Below are 27,102 nucleotides of genomic sequence, written 5' to 3'. Positions count from 1 at the left end.
ACTGAAATGAATTCAAATGTTTAAATGTTTTAAATCAATTAAATTGTGTTGTAGCTCTTCAAATATGAGTTTAAAGGTAGGCTTTGTCTTGTTTTTTTTTTTTTTGGGGGGGGGGGGGCTGAACATTTACAGTTTAACACCCTTGCAATATTCTTAAACCATTATTGTAATTCATTTTAACTGAATATACACGACAGGAATCAGTCCGATCACTAAATTAATGTTATTATTATTATAGCTTGTTTTATGCTGCTGTATAATCTGCGTTTTTAACACTCCCTCCCTCTGTGTGCAGATCCCCAGAAGCTGATAAACGGTGTACGTGCGGGAGGAATAGTGGAGAAAGTAGTGTTGTTTTTATGAGCACCCTCGTCCATAACCTGCGTCGTATTGGGGAATTTGTCTTCTACGTCATGACTTTCTGGCCAATCGGCTTCTTGCTCTTTCTCTCTTTTCCCAGACCTGTCACTGCTCAGCCAATGAGATAGGCTGGGTATTAGAAGATAGCCGCCCATAAGAGACGAACAACAAATATGGAGTTTTAAAATAGTAGCAAGTTGGCGGCCAAAAAGACCCTAAAACTCGGCGTTTTTGTAGTTACACGAGTGGTAGTTTTCTACCTGACTGAAGTGACGCGATGCAATCATATCAAACGTAGTTTATGTTTTGTAGCAGGCGCCGTTGAACGGGTAAACAGTTCGGTATCTTGGCTTCGACAAAAACAAGGCTTAGTAGCTAGCTAGCTAAAGCAGTAGCATTTGCTGGTTTTCACCCTCACCGTGCTTTGCTCAATAAGAGACGAAGAGCACGACCCGGGCAGAAATGGAGAAGGTTGGTTCATAGATACTTCATTCCTGAACTGTTTAAGTTGCTATTGCGTCGAATTGCTTGTTGTAGCAAGTGCGACGTGCTGTAAATAGTCTGTCACGTTACAAATACGTCACCTTGATAAATGTGAAGGGCAGGAGTTGTTTGTGCAACCTGCCTGAGTGTGTTTTACATCTGGTAGTGTATGTGTGTCGCAGCTGTAGTTACACTTAAGTGTTTATCGTCTTATTTTTCTGTTGTGTATACAGAGAGATTTCTTGAAGGGACTGCCCGTCTACAACAAAAACAACTTCAGCAGGTTCCATGCAGACTCGGTGTGCAAAGCCTCAGTGAGTGATGCTTGTGTTTCTCATCATGCTCAGATGTTTTCATTTCTAATCTGAGCTCAAGAACGTTTTGTCATGTTGTGATGCCTTTATTGATGTCTGAAGCAGTTTAAACAATAATAGACTAACTTGGGCCTCTGTCTTATTCTTTCTTTTTCTTTTGGTAGAACCGTCGACCATCTGTGTATCTTCCAACTCGGGATTATCCCTCAGAGCAGAGTAAGTACACACCCAGTGAATGGCCTCTAGGCTTTTACGTTCTTTCTCACAGATTGCTAAACTTTGGACTGATGTCAACTTGTCATAGGCTTATCATTATCACCTTACAGTGTTGTGAAAAAGCATTTGCCCCTTCTTTGTTTCATATTCTTTCTTTTTGCATATTTGGCACACTTTCATGTTTCAGATCATTAAACTAATGTTAATATTAGTCAAAGTAAATGACTGAGTAAATACAATATCCACTTAATTAACTGATCATTTGTCAGGGGACGCCTGCTTAGCCCTGTGTGGAAAAAGTAATTGCCCCAACCCCTGTGCAGGCATAAAAATCTCAAAAAGGAACACATTATAAAACAATCTAAAGAAACAGCAGAGAAACAAAGTCACTGACCTCTATCAGTCTTTGGTTACAAGCTGTTTCTAAGGCTGGGACTCCACTGAACCACAATGACAGCCATTGTCCACAATTTGGGAAAACAGTGGTGAACCTTCCCAGGAGTGTCCCATTACGTATGGCATAAAACTAACACAGCATTTAATAAAAGCAGCATCATACCGGCAGTCAAACATGGTTGTGGTAGTGTCACGGTCTGATGTTGCTTTGCTTCTTCAGGACAACTTGCTGTAACAGATGGAACATGAATTCTGCTCTATACCAGAAAACGCTGAAGGATAATGTCCTGCTATAACTTTGTTCTGAAGCTCAAGCTTACTTGATTTATACAGCAGGACAATGATCCAAAACATACACCTCTGAAAGGCTCAAAAAAAGGTGTTGGAGTGGAGTGGACTAGTCAAAGTCTAGACTTACTGTAAATCCAGTTGAGATGCTTTGGCATGATGTTAAACAGGTCGTTCATGGTAGAAACCCCTTCAATATGGCTGAATTAAAACAATTCTGCAAAGAAGAGTGGGCCAAATTACTCAGCAAGTTCACAGCAATGTGAAAGACTCATTACCAATTGTCACAGAGATTTGATTGTAGTTCTTGCTGAACACAGCTGAGACTGAGGAGGTCACTCATCCAAGTGACGAAACGTTCTCTCATTGAAAATGCTACGTCCAGATGAACAGAATCAACCTTTTGGGATGTACTTACCTGGATGATTGAGCATGCATCAAGACAGGGAAAGGTGTTTTTGGATAGCTTTTTTCCTTAAAAAATGAAATCATAATTTTAAAAACAGGCAGTTAGTCAGGTTGTCTCTGTCTAACATTAAAATTTGTTTGATCCAAAACATGTAAGTTTGACAAACACGGGGGGAAAAACAAACAAACAAACAAAGAAATCAGGAAGCTGGCAAATACATTTTCACATCACTGTATATGATGTCTCATATTGTTACTCTCAGCAGTAGGCATTAGATGTGTGCAGTCAAGTAAAATCATTTATAAAATGCTCTATATGGTTGGAGATGGCTCATCATTTAACATGTTCACTTTGACTCAAATATATTGTCTACCTATTTATGCATTTAGAGATTATTGGCTGATTCATTGATATCACAATTCTTTTTATTCCCTAAACATTGATGTCTGCATCTTCACCAAAAGTCACTCTACATAAACACTCTGCATCTATTATGCATTTCTACATTTGTTTTCTCTTTTTGCATTGTGTGCTTTTGTGTTTCTCATGATCAGATCATCTCTGTTTTTGTTCCTCAGTCATAGTCACAGAGAAGACAAACATCTTATTACGTTATCTACATCAACAGTGGGATAAGAAGGTAAAGGCTTTTAAATATCGTTCATCTAATGGAGGAAGCAGTTTCTGCTAACTATATTGTCTATGATGGCACGTCTCCATTATGTTGTAGTTCAATGGTTAACATCCTTTTCCTTACTCCATCAGAATGCGGCAAAAAAGCGAGAACAGGAACCAACAGAAGGGGAGAACACGGCACCTCCACGAAAAATTGCAAGAACAGACAACAGAGAGCCGAATGAAGCTTCATAAACTGCTGCGCCATCGATTCTCTGAGTAGAGACTGACCCACTCAGACAAAATGCACGAGCCGCTGCAAAATACATGTTTGCAAACAAGTTTGCCACAGCTGCACAAGCAGTTTGATTTCAGACCACAGCTGTCAAGTTGTTCTTAATGTTTGGACTTGACTTTAGAGCTCCTCCTTAACCAAATACCCTTTTCCTCAGTTTATTCACTGCTTTCATGCATTGTTTTCTTCACTTTGAGGAGGCCATACTTCTACTTCAGAGGTTTGTTTTTTCTTTTCATAGTAGTCTTAAAATGATCAAACATCTACCTCCTTATTGCTCAGTCCCTGTGGTTTTATTCCACTTACACCCATGTAGTTTTTATTTAAAGATGCCAGGGATTTATAAGAAAAACAAAACTTTTGGGCTGACCCTTTAAAGGTTTACAGTTGCAGTAATTCACACATATCTGAAATGTGCATGTGCTGTGAGATGACCTTGTGGATATTTTTCAATCAGGAACTTACATTTTTGAATTATGAACAATTTCTGTTGTTACTTATGTCATTTTAGGTAATCTTTTTAAAGATTACTGCTATTACAATAAGTGGAAATAATTATTTTAATAGTGGTTCAGGTTTAGCGTTAGATTCAGGGTTTGTTTTTTATGAGCTGTGTTGCAGAAACAAGACGAGTGATTGAAGAAATGTTTGTTTTCTCCCGATGAATAATAACTATAATGATTTATTGCCTTATGTGGAAGTGAGTGTGTTTCCACTTGCGTCTTAGGGTGCCCCTTGGTTTACATTGTGTTTCAGGAAGATTAAGCACTGCAGAATTGGATGGACTTTGGTGTAAGAAAACATCCAAGCCAATATTTATACTAGAGGATGCAATTTTTACTTGTACATATTTTGTAGCTAAAATCTCAGCTTCTTAATACTTCAGCAGTTGGATCTTTGTAATGGCACCATCAGCACAGTATTTGACTGAATATGTGTAAATTTACACTTTAGCCATACTGTTGTTTTGAGGGACTACTGAGCATCCTAGATGTAAATGTGCTGTTCTCATGTGCTTAAACACGTCAGTCATTTGAGCCATGTTGAGGAAATATATTTGGATCAACAAGGTTCAGTACATACATTGCGAAGAGTGAAGCTGCTCCCATGGCTCTGCGAATCTTGTATATTTGTACAGTATGTGTATTGTGATTGCCCTCACCTTTTTATCAGGTAACAAGACTCACTCCAATTTTGTCTTTCCCAAGCTAGCTGTAGTTATCCTCAAATTGTTAAGACAACTTTTATGCTGTAGGGAGTTTCTGTAAATGAAACAAAAGCATTTAACTAATTTGCTGAGTTTTTGCACCTTAGGTAAGAAATACCTTTTGAAAAGTTTAACCTGCTACAGTGTACACGAGCCAGCCACAAATTAAAACTGACCTTATGTCATGTCGATCCCCCCTCGTGCAAGAGCTTTGAGTGTGTGGAATTTAAGGGATGGGTCAGTGCTTTGGGCTCTTTGTGTTGGTTGAGCTGTTCCTGGGCAGTTTGATGTTTGGCCAGAAGCAAGTGCTGTCCTTAGTCCACTTATGTACTTTGTTTAAACGCCCACTTTATTTAAGAGAAAGTGGGTGATAGACTTGTGTATTTCATCTTTCAGAGGTTTTATCAGTGTGTCTGACTCATGAATGTTCACTTTCGTCGCTTGTGCAGGTCAGTGGAATGAGAGTACACGTAGATTTCACAAGTACTACTTTAAACCTGAAAGAGGCAGTGTATTTTCTTTAGCTTCATATAAGAGTCACCCATTTCTCCTGATGTCTTATGGTTTGTATTCCATCACTTGATTAAGTTTGTTGTTTTGCTTTGAGTTGATTGTATAGCTGTATTGTCAGTTTTGGATGTTCTTGTATAGATTGCTCTGTGACATGCAGTAAAGATGACTCTGTAATCAGCAGCCAGTCTTTGGGTGAAACTGAAGAAAGATCCTTCTTTCTGATTGCATGTGCAAATATGCAGGTAATATACAACACTTTAAACACTTGTTTATTTTTTTATAGCTTGGCACCTGAAAGCTTTAATACCATGTTTATATAAGAGAATACACCAATGACCACTTAAGTACAGTTCTTTTAATAATTGGTTGGACCCACTTGTACCCTCAGAAATGCCTGAATTCTCCACAGCATAGATCCAACCAAGGGCTGGAAGCATATTTCAGAGGTTTTGGTCCATATTGACATGATAGGATCACACAATTATTGCAAAATGGAAATTGCTCAAATTTTCTATTGTCCAGTTTTGGTTAACCTTTGCAAATTGTAGCCTCACTTTCCTGTTCTTTTCTTGACAACAATCACACCTGCTTTGGTCTTCTGCTGTGTAGCCCATCAGCTTCAAGGTTTGATATGTTGTGCATTCAGAGATCCTGATAATTTGAGTTACTATTGCCTACCTATCAGCTCAGTTTCCAAAATACTTAAGACCAACCTCTCTAGCACCAACAACCATGTGTTCCTTCTTTTCCCGTTCTGATGCTCAGTTTGAACTACAGCAGTTCATCTGGACTATGTCTGCATGGCTAAACAAGCAGTTGAACAGATATACCTAATAAACTGGCCTCTGAATGTATATGAGCGTTTTAATTCAAGCCCTACATCCAGCAAAGAAATTGATCCAGCAGCGCGGTCAGTCATACAGTGAGTGTTTTATTTCTCGATGGGCGTTTATTAAAGTGAGATTTATTTGCATCAAGGAAGTACATTCACTAATTTATGTAGTAAAATAATTCATAGAAAATCAAAGTTAAGAAAAATAGAATATTTTTTTATGGTCACAGTGAATAAATCTGACCTATTGCGGAGGAATACAATGGCTTTGAAAGTGCTTCACAACTAAAAAGACATAATGGAGAAGTAATGCATGCACATAATGCAACATGCATTTTATACAGGCATCAAAATGAAGGAGAAATAAACACAGAATGGCAAGTTGCTGCTCGTGACCTCTGACAAAAGGGCTCATTGGTGATAAAGTCCTGGAAATTGAGGGGGGGAGCTATCGTTCACATCAATACAGTGTTTGGTGCTGTTGAAAACCACTCATGCAGTAATTGAACCTTCATTAAAGGTTACTCAAGCTCCATTCAAGGAGTTATGCTTACTGTACATTTTTACATGGAAGTTAGATAGTCGAGTGTTAATAGATACAGTTTAATGTTTTGTGAGAAGTAAGTTGCATGAAGTGTGAAAGTCTAATCCTCGCTGACTTTACATGTGGTCCTCATGACTAATATTCTGCAGTGCAGGTGCATCAATGTCACTTGTATTCTGCTCTCCACTTTATAATAATACACTGGTTTGGCTGATCATTTATTAAGTCTTTGAGTTGGAGCTTTCTAAATCAGTCAGTTGTTTCGATTCAGCTTTATCTGACTCATTCGAGGGTAATTCCTCTGAGGATGTGTTTAACTCAACCCTACTGGGTTGAGTGTTAGCAGCCTGGGTGGTCAGCTGTGTCCCATTTGCGCACACCACAGTACCCTCTGACTTGCTGAAGCTGAACAGCTTCCCAGGACTGAATGTCCGGTTGGGGGATTGTGACCTCTCCTGGCCACTAGGGGGAACTGAAGAGGTCACTGTTGACCCCTGCGTGGCTCCAACTGCCACTGCTGGCTCTTTTTTCACCTCAGGTGACTTCAAGAACTTCAGAAATCCCGGGAGCTTTGCTTCGCCTCCCGTTGGGGACTGAGCCGGTGAGCGTGACGTGCCGGAGGAGAACTTCCCCTGAAGAGGAATGATCTGCTTAAGCTTCATCACATTGTTGTTTCCCAGCAGAGAGCTTGGTCTCTTGGGCTTGTCCCCTGGCTTGCTTACTTGTGTTTTGTCATGGTGATGCTGGTGCTGGGTGTCTGCCTTATGGCAGTCACTCTCCTGACGGGCTTCGGCCTGCAGCTCAGCATGACGCTGAAGCTCTTCTTCTTCACGCCGGCGCCTGAGCTGCTGCTGGAAGTGTTGTTGGGCCTGCAGCTCATGCTTCTAAAGAAGGAGAAGTTTGACATTAAAGAGAGAAGATGAGGGATAAATACATATAGAAATATACATTGAAATATTATCCATTTAAAATATATATATACTAACAGTGATGAAATGCAAACATAAATACAAATATCTAGATTTTTTTCCATTTTGGCTCATAGTTGTGTTGCTATCTCTATAATGAGACTTATCATCACGACAAGATGCCAACAAGACTATACAGACAAACACAAACAGTTACTTCTTCATTACAATCAGAAAAGGCTTCACTGGTGTGCATTGTTGGATAATGCACACCATGAGGCACCAAGGGGCACAAATGTAGAGATATACAAAGACATGACACAGTATGCAGCCAACAGCAAGCCTTACGTTGGCCGAAGGTCTTTCAAGCTATCACAGTTATACCTTGAAAGCTTCCCTTCGTCGGTACTCTAGCTTGGCCATCTCTTCTGCTACCCAGCCAGGGATATCAGGGATGGCAACATGGATGATGTACTTTAGGAGGATTGCAAAGTGCTGTAAACCACCAAGACCACAAAGGGACACTCTCAACACACAGTTCCACCAAGGCACAATGGCATTCTCCCACTCCCGCCTGTCTTTAATATTTCTATTGAACATGTCATACAAATACCAAAAATCACAATAAATATAAGAAAATATCATTTTCCACATTTACAGAAAACAAACAAAGGTCTTCCCTGCCAAATTTACACGACTGCAAATACCTCCAATAGGACGATGGAGATGATGGTCATTTCAGGACTAAGCCAGGGGAACAGACGTTGAAGCTGCCCGCACTGACCAATAAGGTAGCAGTTAACTATAATGGCTATCAAGCCCATGGCCTCCATCGCAGTCTGGTGACACACAGGGAGAGATATTTACATATTATCAGATGCCCCTGCTGTGCACACTGGAGCCTGGAGGCTTTTCTGACATTTTTCAAAGCATGACACACACTGACCTGCCATTGTCCTATGTTCTCCACCCTCTGCCCAAACGGTCTCTGCAGGCCGGTACAGAGCTTCAGGGCATCGCTGCGTATTTCGATGATGTTGTTGATAAGGGCGCACATGGCCGCCAGCGGAAACGCAGAAGAGAAAAGCACCACATAGCCAAACTGAATGAACATCTCCTGGTAGTCCTGAAGTGTGTCCTGTCAGGGTCAAGTTGTCGTTAAGCAACAAAATTTCTATTAAATGTTAAATTATTTTCAATTTAAGTGTAGTCCTACCTCGTATGTCTGCATACAACTCTCAATCTCGGCCTGGGTCAGAGTGACAGTTTTTGGCTCTTCCGGTGGATCGATCCATGATTTCTTGTCATCATTGCCCTCCCCCACATTCCTTCTTCTCTGACAGACAGAGGTGGTATTGTCTTTGGTGTCCTGCTAAAGTAAATATTAGACTGCTAATGTAGTAACAGGAGCTTTAATTCTATAGCTTTGCATTGCATACTTTAGTTGTGATATTGTGAGATAAATGACTCTCAAACAGCACAGTGTAATATTGAGACCTTTGATACCTATTAAAGCAAAGGACGTCAATTTTGCATCTTAAAGACATACGGCAAGAATACGAAGCAGCAATAGAATCTGATACACAGTTCAATTAAGAAAACCACATACTTGAGGCAGCACTTCACAATCACTGTCCTCATCGCAGCTATCAAAAATACTGGAAGGATCCATGCCCTCCTCCACCAGCGTGGGACTGTCCTCTAGGGAGCTGTCATCCGCTGCCTGCGTGTCCATTGTGACATCCTGGTAGTCGACCTTCTCGGTGAAGCTGACTTTACGTTGCTTCATGGCACTGTCTGTCATGTCCCACTCTTCCTCTGTCAGCCTGAATCCTGCTTTCAGATCTCCTCTTCTCTTTGGCTCTGGGTTACCGTTTGCACTGTGACTCACAGGAATTCCTCTGGGACTCAGAAAGGAATAGGATGTCATTGAAGCTTGAGCCTTTCCCAGAGCCAGGCGGCCATATTTGAGCACGATGGCTTGGAGAAGCTCCCACAGCACCTTTGGAGTGAACACACCGAGCTTGTTTTGCTCATACAGGTAAGGCTGAAGGACCTCTTTGATGTTCTGTAAGAACTGGCGGAAAATCAGTAGAGTAGCTAGCATCTGTGAAGAGAAGGACGGGATCTGTTACTATGCTGAATGTAAGAATGACATCAAAGCAAGACCCAGTGATTGTTGAGTAAAAGAAAAAACAGACTCTGGGATTCATAATAAACTGGTGCTTAGTTCAAGAAATTGTGGGTGTTGCTGTTAAAGCTTTGATCTTGTATGATTTAAAGTTTAGGGCAACAAATGCAGTGTTTCATTATTATGCCATGCTGTGCAATAGTCTTGAGCAACCCTCAATTCTTTAAATTTACTTCTGCACCGTGCATCGTTTGCACTGTGACTGACAGGGATCCCTCTGGGACTCAGAATGGAATAGACTTGTTTCTAATTTTTGTTTTAAACTGGTGTGGATCAGTAGTTCTCCAGGCTTTCTAAAGGTCTTCCAAAGCTTTTCTTTAGACATTGGCTGCTTTTTCACTCAGTCCTTGTACCTGACCAATTTCTTTTTGTGTGCCAAGTTGCAGGCTTAAAAACAATCTACTGCAGACAGACCGTTTCAGAATCATTATCATTTTGACAGATAATGGAACAAAAGGCACCCTACATCAGAAGATCTTTGAAGGTCCTTCAAGAAGCCTGGAGAACTACTCCTGATGACTGCTTGAAGAAAGCTTTCTTAGGAGAGTTCAGGCTGTACTGAAAAATAAAGTGGTCATATCAAATATTGACTTTTGAGGTTGTTGGAACAAACTGGTTTTTGCTTCATCTACTGTACTTTCATTGTTGTTTGCAAGTTTAAAGAAATCACAGCATCTATTGTATTGGCAAAATACAAAAAAATGAGGGATAGCTGAAGACCTTTATACGGTATTACACAACTAACATTAAATCTCTCACCTAAACAGTGACATTGGATTGTAGCCTTACACTTTGCCACGTGACTCTATGTTCACTCACTCAGAATTTGTAGACTCAAACAAAATACCTGCCTTAATGTAACCTTTGCACATTTGAAAAAATGGTTCACCTATAAGACAGCAGTAATATTTACTATAATATAACATAGCATACTATTGTCATATTGTATTTATAAGAATTTTGGGGATAAAATACCTTTTTTGGGTGTGTAGTGCTTTTTTAATAAAAAATAAGTATTTCTACTAATGCTGCATTCATGTGCTGTTGGCATAATTAGTTTCCAGTTGGGAAAAACACCCCTTCAAAAGGAAACAACAATAAAAATTCAAGTTGCTTAGCTGTTGACATCACACAGTATATATATATATATATATATATATATATATATATATATATATATATATATATATATATATATATATATATATACACACACACACACATATAATAGGGACCTTATGAATTTGAATATTCAAGTCATTTTTGTCATGTGATCATATGGTTTGAGGTTGTTAGTTTATGTCTTTGTAGCTGAACCTGAATTAGATATAAAGTTAATATCAACAACCATTAATGTAATGTTTTATTTCCACTTCCTGACTTGAATGGAAATGAACTCATGTGAAAAGCCCCCAAATACTAAATAAAATATGGCGCTCATTTTAACTTAATAACCAAGCTGTCTGCAGCTGAAAAAAATCCTTTGGTTAATCAGTTTGGTTGATAAAATTGCAGACAACAACAAGGTTAGTACTGCAAACTGCCAAGTTTCAGGTGTAGAGTCGCTACTTTGGGCCACGGTGCCCAGTGTTCAGCAAAGTGACATTTGGGCATTTGAAGATAAAATTACTTTTAATAAATAAAACTGTGGTTACCTCCTTTAGTCTCTCCATGTCCTTGAGGTAGAATCCAATGTAGAAAAGGCTAAGGTAAGAATTGATGAATTCAAACTGCAAAACAAGAAGAAAGCATTGCAGAAATGCAAACGCTCACTCACTCACTCGTTCATGGTAAACTGTTTTTATCCCCAAATGAGGGGAAATAATGACTTACAAAAACCATCTTGATGATGAGATTATTCTCATAGGCACTCTGGAGTCTGTAGTTTTCTAGGCAAAGAAATGCAAATAAGAATAGTGTTATTCAGTGTGCAGGAGTTTTTCCTCTAACAAAAAGTAAAAATGCAGACTAGGACATAGGACAGCCTTCTACATACCAAAGAGTTACATAATCTAAATCACAGTCATGGGCAAGTACGCTTCATTAAATTTAATTTCTTCTTACCCATGTCATTGAGCCAGTAGGCGATCTTCTTATACACTTCATCACATACAGTTACTGTCATGGCCAGAAGTATCTTCGGAATGAATCTTGTAATACTAGGCAGCTCCTGAATCTCCATCACCACTTCCTGCAAAGTGAAATAGAAGTATGATACATTTTTAATGGCCTGTTCATTCATGTCTCAAATCCCTGGGCTATTTTTAAAAGGCCATTAAATGAATGTGAGCAGGTAGGAGGTGTAGTTGATTATGGTCTGTTTAACCTGTTTTAGAAAATAACACATTACTCAGGACTACCAGTTGACATGGATCTTACATTCTTCATAGCTTTTATTAAAAAAACAAAACAAAACATGGTAACGTTATGACAGAGTAAAGATAGACTTTATTGGTCTGAAGCAAATTTGTTCTCACTTTTTACCTCTCTTGTTAAACTCCTTATATACTGTATTTATTTCATTAAGAGTAGAATTAAACACAGATATACATAATCTCCATGACTATATTAAATTCATTTTGTCTCACTGAACCTGCACACGGTTGTTCTGGGTGTCAAACCTGCAGTTCTAGGCAGAGGAGCATAGCAAGGAAGACGAAGCAGAGACAGAGGAGGCAGATGGGCAGGCTGACCAGCCATCTGAACAGAGCTCTCTTCCAGGGTGGGTAGTAGAACTCCTCACAGCCAGTTATAGGACTGCAACGCTTCACTCCCTGCAGAGACAGCAGAGGCGGAGGGAACACACGGGGCAGGCTGAATATGAGATTGGAGGCTATTTTGGGATTTTTGTCATCATTCGAAGTGTAAAAATGAAATGAGGTGTCTTATCACAGCAAACAGCTAATTCTCTCTATATAATTTGTTACATGAAACTCGTGCCATCAGTAAAATTTGCAACATTGCCTGCCAAGAAGTCAGATCTTCCTAATAGCTTCTTTAAAAGCTATCACGCCCAACGTGGGGCTCGAACCCACGACCCTGAGATTAAGAGTCTCATGCTCTACCGACTGAGCTAGCCGGGCTTGTGCTGAGGAGTTCCCACACTCCCCTTTTGAGGCATTAACCCCCCCCCCCCTTGCAGTTTTCTATTCATTCCTCACAGCAGGACACAGTGAGTTGGACACCTCCACCCCCCGCGCAGACACACTCACACTCACACAATACTCTTAGAAACACGTTGATCACATTTCCTGGAATTGTGACGCAACTGAGTTGCTGCAGAACTGAGTAACTGATCCCTTGCATCATGCAAAGACAGCGATATAGCTTTTTACTTTGATAAAAATGGAAATGCTGAATAAAAGAATTCAAAGTCTGCGTGTAAATCCATTAATTAAAAAAAAAAAGCTTTAGAAGTTTATTATCATTATCACTGAAAAATTCTTGGTGGTATAAGATCTGAAACAGTGCTCACCCTGAACTGAGGTCTGGGCTCCTCTAAGGACTCTGTGGGGGTATCCAGAGTGCCCCACCTGTAAGCCAGCTCTGCCTCTCGCCTCTTCCAGCGCTCCAGAAACAAAGTCGCCCACACAACGTTGAAGAGGGCAAAAACCACACAGCAGATATCCTGACTGGTCTGAGCAGGAGCATTAGAGAACCAAAGACAAAATGCTGTAACATGTGATGATAAAGTTATACCATGCAGTGCCACTGATTAGATTATTTAGTTTGTATCATGTGTTGCTTTAACTTATAAACAGTTTAAGCATTTTATGAAAAACATTAGAGGCAATTCAGTGGAAATTTCATATTTACTTTCATGCATACTACCCCAGTGTTTACTCCTTACATGTTACATAGCGACTGTGCGATCGTGAAGAGGGATTTTTGTCTGTTCGGCTTTCACCGTGCCAGCACGTCAGCTTGACCATAAATCAAAGCTGCCTACTTCCTGTCGGGGACTGCTATCTTTTCAATCTCACACATTCAAATTAAAAGCCTCTGTGCCAGAGTATTTATAGTGTCAGGAGAGCCAAACCAGAAAACGATACGCTGAAACGAATACGATTATTTCCGTGTAGATCAACTATCATCTATTTGAATATTTAGTGGTCCACAGCCATATGTTTGATGACATAATACTCTGAATTTGCTTTATACAAATACATTTTTTTCAATTTCCACAACAAGCTAAAGAAAAAATTTAATATTTTCCTGAGATTAATATGCTTTTTTTTTGTTGTTGTTATTTTGCCCCTGTACACCACCACAGTGGATTTTAAATCAATGAAGGTGTGACTGAAGTGCAGACTTTCATGTTTAATTTAAGGCCTTTTACAAAGGTTTGGCTTGACCTGCTTTGAAATTAAAGCTGGTTTTATACACAGGCATCCATTTCAAAGGAAATTGGACAAACTGGCATAATTTTAATTGTAAAGATTTTTTATTTATTTATTTTTAAATCCTGAAAATCCTTTCAGGCTGTCCAGGATCTGTGTTCAGTTGCTGCTTGTTTGTGGGTCTCTACATTCAGTTTTGTATTTAATACCTGAAAAGCATGCTCTGTTGGATGACAGACCCAGCCAGTGAAGTATATCCGATTTCTTTGCTTTGTAAATGCACCGTGAAGCAATGTCTGATCAGTTTTGTAATATTTGTCTGAGGCTGAGTAGAGAGTATAGCCTTGTACACTTCCAATTCATCCCATTACTTCTATCAGAAAACACTAGTGAACCGGTTCCACTGCAGTCATACCATGACGCTGCCACCAACATGTTTTAATAGATAATGTGGCATGCTTCATGAGCTGTTTCTCTACTTCTTCTTGCTTTTCTTTTCACTCGTTAATTTTGGTTTCACCTGTTCAGAACTGTGCAGGCTTTTGTGTTATACAGTGGGGCAAAAAAGTATTTAGTCAGCCACCGATTGTGCAAGTTCCCCCACTTAAAATGATGACAGAGGTCAGTAATTTGCACCAGAGGTACACTTCAACTGTGAGAGACAGAATGTGAAAAAAAAATCCATGAATTCACATGGTAGGATTTGTAAAGAATTTATTCGTAAATCAGGGTGGAAAATAAGTATTTGGTCACCTCAAACAAGGAAAATCTCTGGCTCTCACAGACCTGTAATGTCTTCTGTAAGAAGCTTTTCTGTCCCCCACTCGTTACCTGTATGAATGGCACCTGTTTGAACTCATCATCTGTATAAAAGACACCTGTCCACAGCCTCAAACAGTCAGACTCCAAACTCCGCCATGGCCAAGACCAAAGAGCTTTCGAAGGACACCAGGAAAAGTATTGTAGACCTGCACCAGACTGGGAAGAGTGAATCTACAATAGGCAAGCAGCTTGGTGTGAAAAAATCAACTGTGGGAGCAATCATTAGAAAATGGAAGACATACAAGACCACTGATAATCTCCCTCGATCTGGGGCTCCACGCAAGATCTCATCCCGTGGGGTCAAAATGATCATGAGAACGGTGAGCAAAGATCCCAGAACCACACGGGGGGACCTGGTGAATGACCTGCAGAGAGCTGGGACCAAAGTAACAAAGGTCACCATCAGTAACACACTACAACGGCAGGGAATCAAATCCCGCAGTGCCAGACGTGTCCCGCTGCTGAAGCCAGCGCATGTCCAGGCCCGTCTGAAGTTTGCCAGAGAGCACATGGATGATACAGCAGAGGATTGGGAGAATGTCATGTGGTCAGATGAAACCAAAGTAGAACTTTTTGGTATAAACTCAACTCGTCGTGTTTGGAGGAAGAAGAATACTGAGTTGCATCCCAAGAACACCATACCTACTGTGAAGCATGGGGGTGGAAACATCATGCTATGGGGCTGTTTTTCTGCCAAGGGGACAGGACGACTGATCCGTGTTAAGGACAGAATGAATGGGGCCATGTATCGTGAGATTTTGAGCCAAAACCTCCTTCCATCAGTGAGAACTTTGAAGATGAAACGAGGCTGGGTCTTCCAACATGACAATGATCCAAAACACACCGCCCGGGCAACAAAGGAGTGGCTCCGTAAGAAGCATTTGAAAGTCCTGGAGTGGCCTAGCCAGTCTCCAGACCTCAACCCCATAGAAAATCTGTGGTGGGAGTTGAAAGTCCGTGTTGCTCGGCGACAGCCCCAAAACATCACTGCTCTCGAGAAGATCTGCATGGAGGAATGGGCCAAAATACCAGCTACTGTGTGTGCAAACCTGGTAAAGACCTATAGTAAACGTTTGACCTCTGTTATTGCCAACAAAGGTTATGTTACAAAGTATTGAGTTGTATTTTTGTTATTGACCAAATACTTATTTTCCACCCTGATTTACGAATAAATTCTTTACAAATCCTACCATGTGGATTCATGGATTTTTTTTTCACATTCTGTCTCTCACAGTTGAAGTGTACCTCTGGTGCAAATTACTGACCTCTGTCATCATTTTAGGTGGGAGAACTTGCACAATCGGTGGCTGACTAAATACTTTTTTGCCCCACTGTAGGTGTTGTCTGGGGAAGCATAATCTGGCCTCCTTGTTACTGAGTGTATCCAGTGTTTTGCACCTTGTTACAACAAGGAAATACAAGAGGAACAAGGAAATACAGTGTTTACAAACCCTTCCACACATGAAGGCAACTGTTGATTGTAGACTTGATGTAGAGTTGTTTAAATTCTGTACATTACCGATTGTTGACAATGACATGCCTACATCCTCAAGGGTGTTTTTGACTTGGCTACATGTTGTGAAGTTGTGTTTCCTGGAAATAATTTTTTCATCAAACACTCTTTTTTTCTAATTAATGATGACCTGCATTTGCATCAACATCTATTTGGACCTCATAGTGAGAACAGAAGAAATACCAAATACAAGCTGAACACTTGGAATCAGCTCTAGAGCTTTGATCTTTTCCTAATTAATCAAGAAATAATGAGGGAACGTGCTTTTTCTGTTTGTAGTCAATTGTCCAGTTACTTCTGAGTATTTGAAACCCACTGTGGTTGTGTACAGAGGCAAATTTACTGTCAAAAATCTGTGTCCAAAAATTACAAATGTTTTCAAGAAAGAAAAAAAATGGTCCAAGTACCTGGTCAGCCTCTGCTAGCATCCAGAGGAGAAAACCAATGACAGCAGGATAAAGCATGGAGTTGGTGTAGAAACCCAGCCAAGAAAAATACATGGCAATCTTCACCCCAAAGTAGTCACAGATGTCATCTACAAAGTAGAAAAATTGAAAATGTTGAGGGTTTAGGATTTGAAGGCATCACATAATGTTTTACAGTGTCATTTAATATTCCTTATAACTGTATGTAGGCCTAATGGAGGCCTTCTGTTTACTGCCCTCCAAAGTAAATGTTCCTACCGAGGGGCTGCCTCTCACATACAGCCTGGACCCAAGATGTCATCAGCTGGTTGAGTATCCTCTGCTCATGAAGAGGAAACATTTGCTGGATCACCCCCCGAGCTATCAGCTCTGGAACTAAAGAGACACATCAAGTTTGGAAAAACATGGATTCTAAAATCTCATGTAATCAAGCAAAAAAACAATACATTAAGTTTATCTTAGTGAAACAAGTAAAACTCTAACAGTGGATGTCCTGATAGTTTTCAGTGAGGGTTCTTGTGTTAGAACAACAGATGTTCATGATGAACTTGGCATCTATTTGTACTTCGGATAAAATATGAAATATTGCATTTAAAAGCAAATGAATTTGTGGAGTGTTTAAGGAATGCCTCAATATAAAGTGCTCATAAAAAACCCCCAGCATACTGATTGGCTGTCCCTCCAGGAAGTGAATGTTGTGAAGCACCTCCCCGTGCTTGGCTCGCAGGTTATCGAGCCAGTACTTAATGATGCTCTGGCGCTCCTGAACAAAACCACGAACACGAAGCAGGAAAAAGAAGGAACACATACATTTTAATCCGTTTATACTGTTTAAGATATTCAAACATGACCCAGGGTTTGGCTTCTAACCTGAGAGGTAAAAAAGCAGAGCTCGCTCTCAATGTTCTCATAGATGTTGTCCTCCTCACAGGAAAAGCGCCGCATGCCACCACCAAACTGTGGTTTAACGTTCTTGTGCATGCCCATCTGCTCCGCTCCTTGCAGTAAGCTGAGGGTGAATGAACAGCAGCATAAACCCTGATGGAGAACTGACACTGCACAGACGCGGCACTGAAAATGTTTCATTATTTAGGTACATTAAGGGCCGGTGAATATCAAACTGCAGTGAATACAAGTGGAGGTGGAGGATGACTTGTCACATGTGTTCAAAATAATTTTACTCTAATACTCTAATTACATTTCTTGCTTAGAGTTTGTTCATTGACTGTGACATTTTACACTTAGTACTCCACAAAATTATTATTGGAACAATTGACTAAATACCAATTTTTTTGGGCTGGGTAAGACCTGGTCTTTTGTAACACAGCTGGTCATCTGCCTCTGACTCCCTTTCTCTCAGGCATCGTCCTCTGTCACACCAAATTACTGCATGTCCTCCTTCACATCCATGAATCTCGTTTGTGGTCTTCATCTTTTCCTTCTTCCTGGCAGCTGGCACAGTCTTTTTCCAATATATCCACTACGTTCTCTGCACATGTCCAAATCATCTCCTTGCTTCTCTAACTTTGTCTCCATACCACTAAACCTGAGCTGTTCCTCTAATGTACTAATTTCTAATCTTTTCCACTCTGGTCCCTCCCAATGAAAATCTTAACATCTTCAACTCTACTACCTCCTGTCTTTGTGTTCATGCCACTGTATCCAAAACATAAATCATAGCAGGTCTCACCCGTCTTTCACTCTTGCTGCAATTCTAGAGTCACAAATCAACCCTAATTCTCACCTCCACCCACTCCACCTTGGTACATTGTTAAAATGAATGAATGTACTTGCTAGATCTTCAACACCAATTAAAAAAAAAAAAGACCACAGAGGACAACTAAAGCGGATGAATTGTGAATTTTTTTCCTTGGTTAACAAAAACACTTCAGACCAAGTCAAGAACACTTTGGAGGAGGTATCATTGTCAAGATCTCCAATCAACAGACATCTTCATGAGTGTAAATAAGGAGAGAAAACCACCAGTTAAACTCAAGAACTAGAAGATCAGATTAAACTTTGCCAGAAAACATCTAAAAAGCCTCCACAGTTCTTGAAAAAGAAGAGATGAAACCAAGATGAGCTTATATCAGAATGATGGGAAGAGAAAAGTCTGAAGAAAAATCGAAACAGTTGATGAAATAAAGTACACCACATCATCTGTCAAACATGGTGGAGGTAGTGTTATGGCATGGGCATGTATGACTGGCATGTTTATCGATGATGATGATGCTGATAGAAGCAGCAGGATGAACTGTGATGTGTACAGCTCTGACTCAGACAAATTAAATGGTGCAAACTGATCAGACAGAGCTATCCCAAATTGCAAGGAGGTCTGGCCCAGATCTGGTATTAAGCCGGCAATGTATCATGCCGACATCTGCACTATTATGCACATGTTCTTATTACATGGCTTAATTAAGGTACACATTAGGCTGACATCTGGGGCCAGAGCTGAAACTGTTCTGGGCCAGCACAGGGCCAGTAGTGTGTCTGTAACTGGCCCGTGGCTGCACTCAACCAGTAGCAGTTTTTGATACAGGCGACACGGGCGGTTACCCGGGGCGGCATCGTGGTGGGGGGCGGCATCATAGGCATCGGCAAAAAATAAAAATAAAAAATGCTCGTTCTGATGCGGCCCCGACGTCATGCCAGCGCATATTGGGAATGGCAGAGGCACTGATCGGTTTTCTATTTGCTGGGAGTAAGGGTGCCCTCTGTTTGTGAGGTGCGCCTGCTGACTGCAGTACAGGGAGAAGAGGGTGGGGCAGCGGGGGATTCTCTGGCTGGCTGGAGTAGCATCTAATAACCAACTCGCAAAATAAAACAAAATAAAAACAAAACAACAAACACGAAAACACCAGACATCATGATACAGACTTATAATTTGCACCGATGTTTTTTCGAAATTCTATACGCGAAAAGTGAGCGCGAGAGCCCTTGGTGCGCCTGCTCGCTGCTGAAGTCAAAGTAAACTTTCTTGTCATCTCCGCTGCATACAGTCCAGTATATAGAGAGATGCCCCAGAGGGAGTGTTTGCCCAGGGCGCCAAACAGGCTAGAACCGCCTCTACACACAACTTACACATGGCCCACATAGGTAATCCACACATGGGCCAGCAAAGGACCACCAGTGTGTCTGCAATTGGCCTTGTGCTGGCCCATGTGTGGGCCACCTTTGGCAAACCAGATCCTGGCCACCAAAGGGCTGTCATTCTTTGCGGTATGCGGGCCATGTCTAAGCACATTGTGTGGGCCAGATTCAGACCATTTTTTGCTATGTGGGACAAAGTGCAAACACAGCATTCAAAGCCTTTGGTAATGTCCATGAGTTCAAGACCTGAGGCAGTCATTGATTACAAAGGATTTTCAAATATTAAAAACAGTCCTCGTATTTAAAATGATGTTAGTTTAAAAAAAAAAACAACTTTTTTTTTAAAAACTCTTTAATTAAAGCTGAAACTCTGGGCTTTAATCTTAAAATCCACTGTGACGGTGCACACAAGATCACGTAACGGAAAAACAAAAATAACTGTCTACAAACAGTAGACAGTTATGGGCCTAACTGTATATGCCAAAACCATCTAATCATATATGTAAAATTAATACTTCACATTTTTGTATCTAACTGCACCTAACTGAATCGGAGCTGTAAACACACAGTTCTTTCATACCAAAACACATTTATTTGCCACGACCCAACACTAAGTCCGGGTATTTGTTTGTGGCTAAGATGAAGCAGGTGTAAATCAATAATGGTATAAAATGTCAAAATGGCCTAACACACAGACAGAGTTTGAGTTACCTACTTCTCAAACGTTGTTGTGATGAAGAAGGCGTTTGCCTGGGTGTGTTTATGCTGTCGAACCTGGATGCTGACTTGTGGGATTCCAACCCGAATCTGATTAAGAAGCCACAGCAGAGTGTGGTCATCTATTGTGTCTGTAGGGGAAAATGTTGACATTTTTTATCAATCGCATTAATGTCATTTACATGTAGTTTTATTACAGTCTACATTAACTTGGCAGGTTTAGAGTCTCGTTTATCAAAATTATAAGGAAATTACATGTTTGATGCTGTGTAAGGAGGCTGAACCAAAGCCAGTTTTTCACAGCTCTGACTGAAGTGTCATGAAGCAGGGAGGTAGGTGGGAGGTGGAGGCGGCAGTAACAGGCCTTTCCAGTTAAATACTTGTCTCCATTTACCACAAAGATTTTTTTAAAAGCTATTGAGGAAGGACTGTAACCAATCAATCTTTTTCAGCTGACTATGAAAAATTTGAACCAGTAATGAAACTGTTATAGACCTTACTAACACTAAACATCACACTGAAAAGCATTTACAACGTTAAGTTCATCTAACGTGGAAACGCTTTAAAACAGGTGCAATTTATATATAAACATGTGCCGTCTGTGTTTCTTTCTATCAGATTCAGCTCTGACTGTTGCACATTGTTGAGTTACAATTTTGTAACAGCTGCTGTCTTTGATTGCTTAGAATAAACTCATACTGAGCCATTTATGGTTGATTAAAAACTGCTTCAGCTGACTCGATAAGACTACATTTTCTGGTTAAAATTCAAGCGTGCCTGCCTTGATTAAAAACTGCAGGTACGCAAGATAAGACAGTTAAGGTGCAATTCTGTGCGTCATGTGTGCACTTTCAGATGAATGACTTAAAACATCAAAGCGTAAATAGGTGGAAACAGTTGAACTCTAAACAATCAAAGCAGCCGATGTTTCTGCTGAAGGTCGGCTCAAAAGGAAGTGTGTGCAGTGAAAAGATTTTTCAGAGTGGTCATAAAAACCAGACGCGCATTCTTCAGATTTGTTTTCTTAATCATAAAAAATCTTCACAGTAATCGTAAGATCCAATGTCGAAGAGTTTACATTTCAATTCCTGTTTTACCACTAAACATCTTAACAGTCTCAACCATCCCTTTACTCTAATTAAGTTAAATGAAATTCATTTTACATTATATATATAAGACATTATATATATGAGACATTATATATATATATAAGAACTGAGGTTATATATATATATAACCTCAGTTCTTAATAATGAGGATAATAAAATTGCATAAACACATTTTATTGACAAGAAGACATTTCAAATACATATTAAATACTTAAGCTGAGAAAATGTACCATTTTATAATGATTACATGTCTCATAAAAAGGTTGGGACAGGGTCGTGTAAACCACCGTGTAACATCCCCTCTCCTTTTAACAGCAGCCTGTAAAAATCCGGTGACTGAGGAGAGCAGTTACTGGAAATTTGGGAGAGGAATTTTGTCAAATTCCTGCCACCATTTACAAATCATACATCATAGCAGGTCTCACTACCATCCCTTTCACTCTTGGTGCCATTCTTCTGTCAGAGTTCACCCTTGACAACCGTGTCCTGCCTGGACTCTCTTCTTCACCTTTATTGTCCTTTGACTGTTGCATTATTTAATCCTTATATCTGCCTTCACTTATCCTACAGACATCTGATGTTCCCTATAACTACATTCCTGACACCACCTTACTGCCTCCTATCTCTTTAAGACTGCACGTTCTGCACAAGATGTCATCCACCTGTGTGCACCTTCCTCCAATCTTATATGTCATGCCGTGGTCCTCCCTCTTACCTCCCTACCAAAGCCATTTCTATAGTTTTGGCAAAAATCCACCCCCATCTGTCCTTCTGTGTTTCTCTCCTTAACACCATACCCACTTAACACCTCTGTTTCTGTCGCGCAAATGTCCATTGACGTCTGCTCCAATCACCACCCTCTTCCCCCTTCAGACACTCTCTTGCATGTCATCCAACTTACTCCAGAGTTCCTCTTTCTCTTTTTATTCACATCTACCCTTTTGGGCACTTTGAAAATCTCTTCACCTCAGTAACACTGTTCACACACTCTTCCAACAAGATTACCCCTACTTCATTTCTCTTCCTACTTACAGCATGGTAAAACAGCTTGAATCCACCTACAATGTTCCATTCTACCTGGTCTCCTGCACACGTAATATATTTAGTTTCCTTCTCTCCATCATATCAGCCAGCTCTCTTTCTTTACCAGTTATAGTCCCTAGATTTGCTACTTTCCCCTGCCTTTCCTTCTCTCTCCTTACCTTCAAACATGCCTTCCCCTTTCCTCTTTCTTTATCTTTCAACAACAGTAGCACAGATTCCTCCAGCACCCTGTTGGCCAACGGCACCCGATGCAGTCCTTGTTAACCCAGGCCCTGACCGGACATGGTTATCTCATTCTTTATGATGCACATGTTTGATTTGGTTAAGATTTTACACTGGTTGGAGGATTAGGAGTCCCCCTGCAGTCTTGGTCAAATGTCTCACTTTAAACATTTGATGTTTTCCGTATTCCACTGTAAGTACAATATGTATTTATGAGATCAGCAAATAATTGTATTCTGTTTTTACACAGCATCCCACCTTTTTGGGAATTCAGGTCGCAAAATGTACACCTCAAAACCAGGACACACTGTCTTGAAAATGAAGAGTAGAAATACCAGACAGATGCAGTAAACTGAACATATATGCTGCAGGATTTCATGTCACCAAAGATTATTTACAAAAGCAGTCTAACATAGACCCCACACAAACGGTGTCATGTTAAAATGCAACATAATGTATAGGATGGGACTTTCGTGTTGTATATGTGAAGGTTTGGCCAACGAATTCACAGCTTCATTAAAATACACTGCAGAAGGGGATGGTGTGCAAATACAAGCACAGTAAATGGAAGATTTCTAATTGTCCCCAGAGCCCATCTGATAGTCACAATCATCTGACTAAGTGGGTGGCTGATCATCACTGATATTAAATGAACACTGTTCTCTCTGCAGCAAGGGCTTCAGCACAGGACAGACAAAACAAACAGGACACGTCTGAGCTTACTGTACCTGGGAATGTCATCAGTATATCACAGTTCTCTGTGGGAACCATCTTTAACCAGGACTTCCGTGACATAATAAAGTGCCTGGCCTGTAGAAGTCGCTTCCCAAACAGTTTATCTAAGAAAGACAGGTAATATAGAGAAAGGATGAGACTGGGTCAAACTGGGGTTAACAAAGTTTAAGGAGAAAAAAGACAGATGCTAACCACAACTGACCAGTTTTTCATTGATATCAGTTTAATCACAACATTTTCCATTCACTATTAACTGTTTGCTCTGTCATGGTGACATAGGGACTGAAATGTAGAAAATAATGAGTCATCTCCAGTGAAGGTTAATAGTGCTGTGACTGAGCAAATGTTCTGAGAGGCAAACAAACAAACCATCTGCAAACTGGTCGGTGAGTAAATACTCACTAACAAGCTACTTTTTCAAGCCTCTCTAGATAAAAATTAAGTGCTGACAAACCAACAGGCCTCGGTTGTACTCAGCAGCGTCATCCCACTTGTGCATTATAACGACACGCTGAAGTCTGAAGTCATCATTTTTATTGCTGTGCCTTTCACACGTTGGTTTTCAGTGGCTCACGCTCAGGAGCGACAGCCACGGTGATGGGCGAATCGCTTCATAGTTCACTGAATTATACTGTAACACTCTTTCAGTGTGTGCCTGTCTTCTGGATGTCACATTCTGCAATATCACATCACCTACTTACAGCACGTATTAGCCCTCTTTCTGAGGGCCTTCGGTGCTGCTGTCATCTTCTGTGTTACAGTATTTTGTGGCTCACTGCATTCAATACATAACTAATAAACTCCAACATCAATCACACCTAACCAGAAATGCGATGAATAAATTCATAAAGATCTGACGTTTTGTATGACATAATGATGCGATCCAAGCCAAGCTACAGACACTGGCCGGTTCTACTCCATGCTCTGTGTGTTTCAGAGTACTGCACACCGATGTTCTTGCTGGTTCCCCATGACAGAAATGCTCATTAAAGCCATGAACGTGTGTCTGACATGCAAATTTCTCTCCCGGGAAGAAGCATTTTATCAAATTAGGGTCAAATTATCTTTAAATGATGAGCTTATTTAATAGCCTATAAGAATGCAATGGAGCAGGTGCACACCATGAGACATAATTATCATATTAATTATAGATAAATTAATACATAACATGACAAACAAAATTACACTTACTAAGCACTGGCTATCGGATATTTTTTTTCACAGCTGCGTTTTTATATCAGTCCAGGTTTTGCAGTTTGTTTTGCTTTTCTGATCATTAATTGTGATTTTAACATCTAGTTTACTGATACAAACGTGAGAGGTTTCACATAACGAATGAGAATGATGATATTTATCAAGCGCAATGGGACTCTAAAAAACAAGTCTAACAGTAAATATTAAATATTAGATCAAATATGAGACTGTGTCTTAGTTTACTCTGTGTCATATTTTTGTTGGGATTCATCAGACAGCAAGTTATAGCTCAAGAATGCTTTTAGAAAGTTACTTCTCAACATGTTTTTTCCGTTTGATTTTACTACTAATTTAAATATTTATTCAGGAGTAAGCCTAAATATTGTTTACATACTCTGTTGCCAAGTCAAGTTGGGATGGGGTGGTTTCCCAGCATGCAATGGTCAAACAGCAGGCAAGAATCCATGAAGTGCAAAGTCTTCAACAAACAGGCTACACACAAACCAGAAAGGCGGAAGCTTTGATAATCTGCTGTAGCCTCCAGATTGACAGAGCAATGGGAAATGGTAGGATATCTTTCCAAACCTTTGAAAGTTTAAAGTTCTTTTTTATGTATGTATATATATTATGTGACACCAAAGTTCCCCCCAGTGTGGTTTACGCTGGCTGGTTGAAGTCAGATCGTAAATGAAAGCAGTAGCTATCGTGACACTGTTCAGGCCTGGACTGTAAGGGTTATACAGTAAGAGGCCCAGACTATTACCCGAGTCTTTAATAAAGGCAAGGTATCTATGCGTCCTGAAACATGCCACCACAGAGCAAACCCCCATGAATTGTCACAGAAGAGTGGAGTAAAAGATGACAGCGCATATAGTTCTCACTGCTTTTTATAATCTTCATAATCCATCCATCCATCCATCCATCCATCCATCCACCTCTTGCTTACTCACTACTGTAGCATGCTATTTCTCCGTGTAAAGTCACAGCTGACATCTGAGCTCGCAGCGCATTATTTAGTGTCTTCGGAGTATAGCGCACAGTATCCGACAGCCCGCCGGGACACACACCTCCGTTGCATATCAGCCCTTCATGCACCTGTGGACCAGAAAGCCTGCCTCGGACTCTTCCCGGGCCTGCCTGAATCGGAATGCGCACCGTGTAGCGGCGAAATTAAAGGACACGGAAACCTCAACCCAGTCACAGACGGATCCCTCCTGTCTCCCCAGTGAGTCATTCAGTAAAGTCTGTTCAGCACCAGTGACTGCACCATATCGTTTGTGCATTATCCCCATTCTCTCACTCATTTCTTTTTTTCTTTTTTCTTTTTTCTTGGTAAAGGCACACAAACACTCGCTTTCTGTGACCACAGAGAAAGCGAGTCCACACACACATTTTGCAGTTCACCCCTCTCCCCACCCCCTCAATCTTTCTCTGCGATACTCACTCAACACTCCAGACGGGGTTGAGGACGTCTGTTGATGCTGCTGCTGGTTGTTGGTCCTGTCCTGCTGCTGTTCGCTTGGCACCGTCCTCTCCATCCTCTCCCCTGCCCCGTCTCTGTCGCTTATGGCTGCGGCGCTGCTGCTGCTGCCACTGTTTACAGTAGCATCGGCATCAGCTGCCGCGGTGCCCGCCGCTTGCATGGTGGTGCACAAATACTCCAGTTGGTGAATTGGCTGGAAGACCGCACCGCACGGAGGACTCTGATTTTTTCGTTTATTTCATGGCTGTTGCGTGCAAAGGGAAACCCTAATGTATGTGAATAGATGAGGAGGAGGAGGAGGAGGAAGAGGAGGAGGAACATGATCATGGCATGTACACGTTACGCGCACCAGTCGTGACTGTGTGACGACAGAGTTTTAGGGGAACACCTAGCAGACTGCAGGTCCACTGGCGGTATGAAGGTGCACTTTATGTTTTGGTTTTTTTGAAAAAATATATTTATTGAAAATCTACAAAGTGAACAGGATTGTATTGAGTCCCTTCAGGATTGGAAGTTCTCGCATATTAAATTAAGTCAGTGCTCAAGCTTAATAGCCTGTTATCACCAGGACTTAATGGCCTGTATCTGTAACTAATATACTTTTGATTGTAAACTCGTAACCAATGGTTTTTAAATCAATCTTCTTTCTGCCCAGGATATCATCGGAGTCTTTTGCGAATTAAAAAAATTAATTCAGACTAGTTTGCTTTTTAAATCATCTTCTGAGGTTGCAAGCAGGAGAATGCAGCCGAGGAAGTGGTTACCATGGCTTACCAGGGGTCTAGTGGTGACAGCAGCTTCTATACAAGTCTGTATGCACGTGACACTCAGTAG

At 40.6% G+C, this 27,102-nt stretch overlaps 2 protein-coding genes and 1 non-coding gene across 6 annotated transcripts; 1 reads left to right on the top strand and 2 right to left on the bottom strand.

Annotated features, from left to right (window-relative positions):
- The first annotated feature begins 341 nt into the window (after positions 1-341).
- LOC147308659 (DET1- and DDB1-associated protein 1-like) lies at positions 342-5,276 on the top strand. Its single transcript, XM_086270837.1, has 5 exons — positions 342-831; positions 1,077-1,157; positions 1,322-1,373; positions 3,045-3,106; positions 3,232-5,276. Exons 1-5 carry the CDS (start codon positions 823-825, stop codon positions 3,334-3,336), a joined length of 309 nt encoding a protein of 102 aa, XP_086126963.1. The 5' UTR covers positions 342-822; the 3' UTR covers positions 3,337-5,276.
- A 120-nt stretch (positions 5,277-5,396) lies between these two features.
- On the bottom strand, positions 5,397-26,589 carry ano8a (anoctamin 8a). 4 transcript variants are annotated; one of them, XM_086270834.1, is made up of 18 exons: positions 26,230-26,588; positions 23,585-23,695; positions 20,480-20,612; positions 17,542-17,680; positions 17,338-17,434; positions 16,930-17,046; positions 16,654-16,781; positions 13,047-13,208; positions 12,193-12,345; positions 11,636-11,762; positions 11,405-11,460; positions 11,227-11,301; positions 8,990-9,487; positions 8,597-8,749; positions 8,327-8,518; positions 8,088-8,219; positions 7,765-7,875; positions 5,397-7,356 (listed from the first exon to the last, which is right to left on the bottom strand). In XM_086270834.1, exons 1-18 carry the CDS (start codon positions 26,426-26,428, stop codon positions 6,694-6,696), a joined length of 3,246 nt encoding a protein of 1,081 aa, XP_086126960.1. In that variant the 5' UTR covers positions 26,429-26,588; the 3' UTR covers positions 5,397-6,693. The 4 variants fall into 4 exon arrangements, with proteins under 4 accessions (XP_086126960.1, XP_086126961.1, XP_086126958.1 ...); XM_086270832.1 differs by having other exon boundaries at positions 5,398-7,356; positions 8,597-8,752; XM_086270836.1 differs by lacking the exon at positions 26,230-26,588 and adding an exon at positions 25,732-26,183 and having other exon boundaries at positions 5,398-7,356; positions 8,597-8,752.
- On the bottom strand, positions 12,582-12,654 carry trnak-cuu (transfer RNA lysine (anticodon CUU)). The gene has a single exon. It is a non-coding gene; the product is annotated as a tRNA-Lys (tRNA).
- Positions 26,590-27,102: the final 513 nt, after the last annotated feature.

Source organism: Aulonocara sp. 'chitande type north' Nkhata Bay, linkage group LG18 (genome assembly GCF_057382095.1).
Source record: "Aulonocara sp. 'chitande type north' Nkhata Bay isolate Kocher_YH1m ecotype deep benthic linkage group LG18, A_spYH_male_GT1.1, whole genome shotgun sequence".
NCBI classification, from domain to species: domain Eukaryota; kingdom Metazoa; phylum Chordata; class Actinopteri; order Cichliformes; family Cichlidae; genus Aulonocara; species Aulonocara sp. 'chitande type north' Nkhata Bay.
Note: the sequence above shows the minus strand (reverse complement) of the source record. Positions and strands in the feature narration are given on the sequence as shown.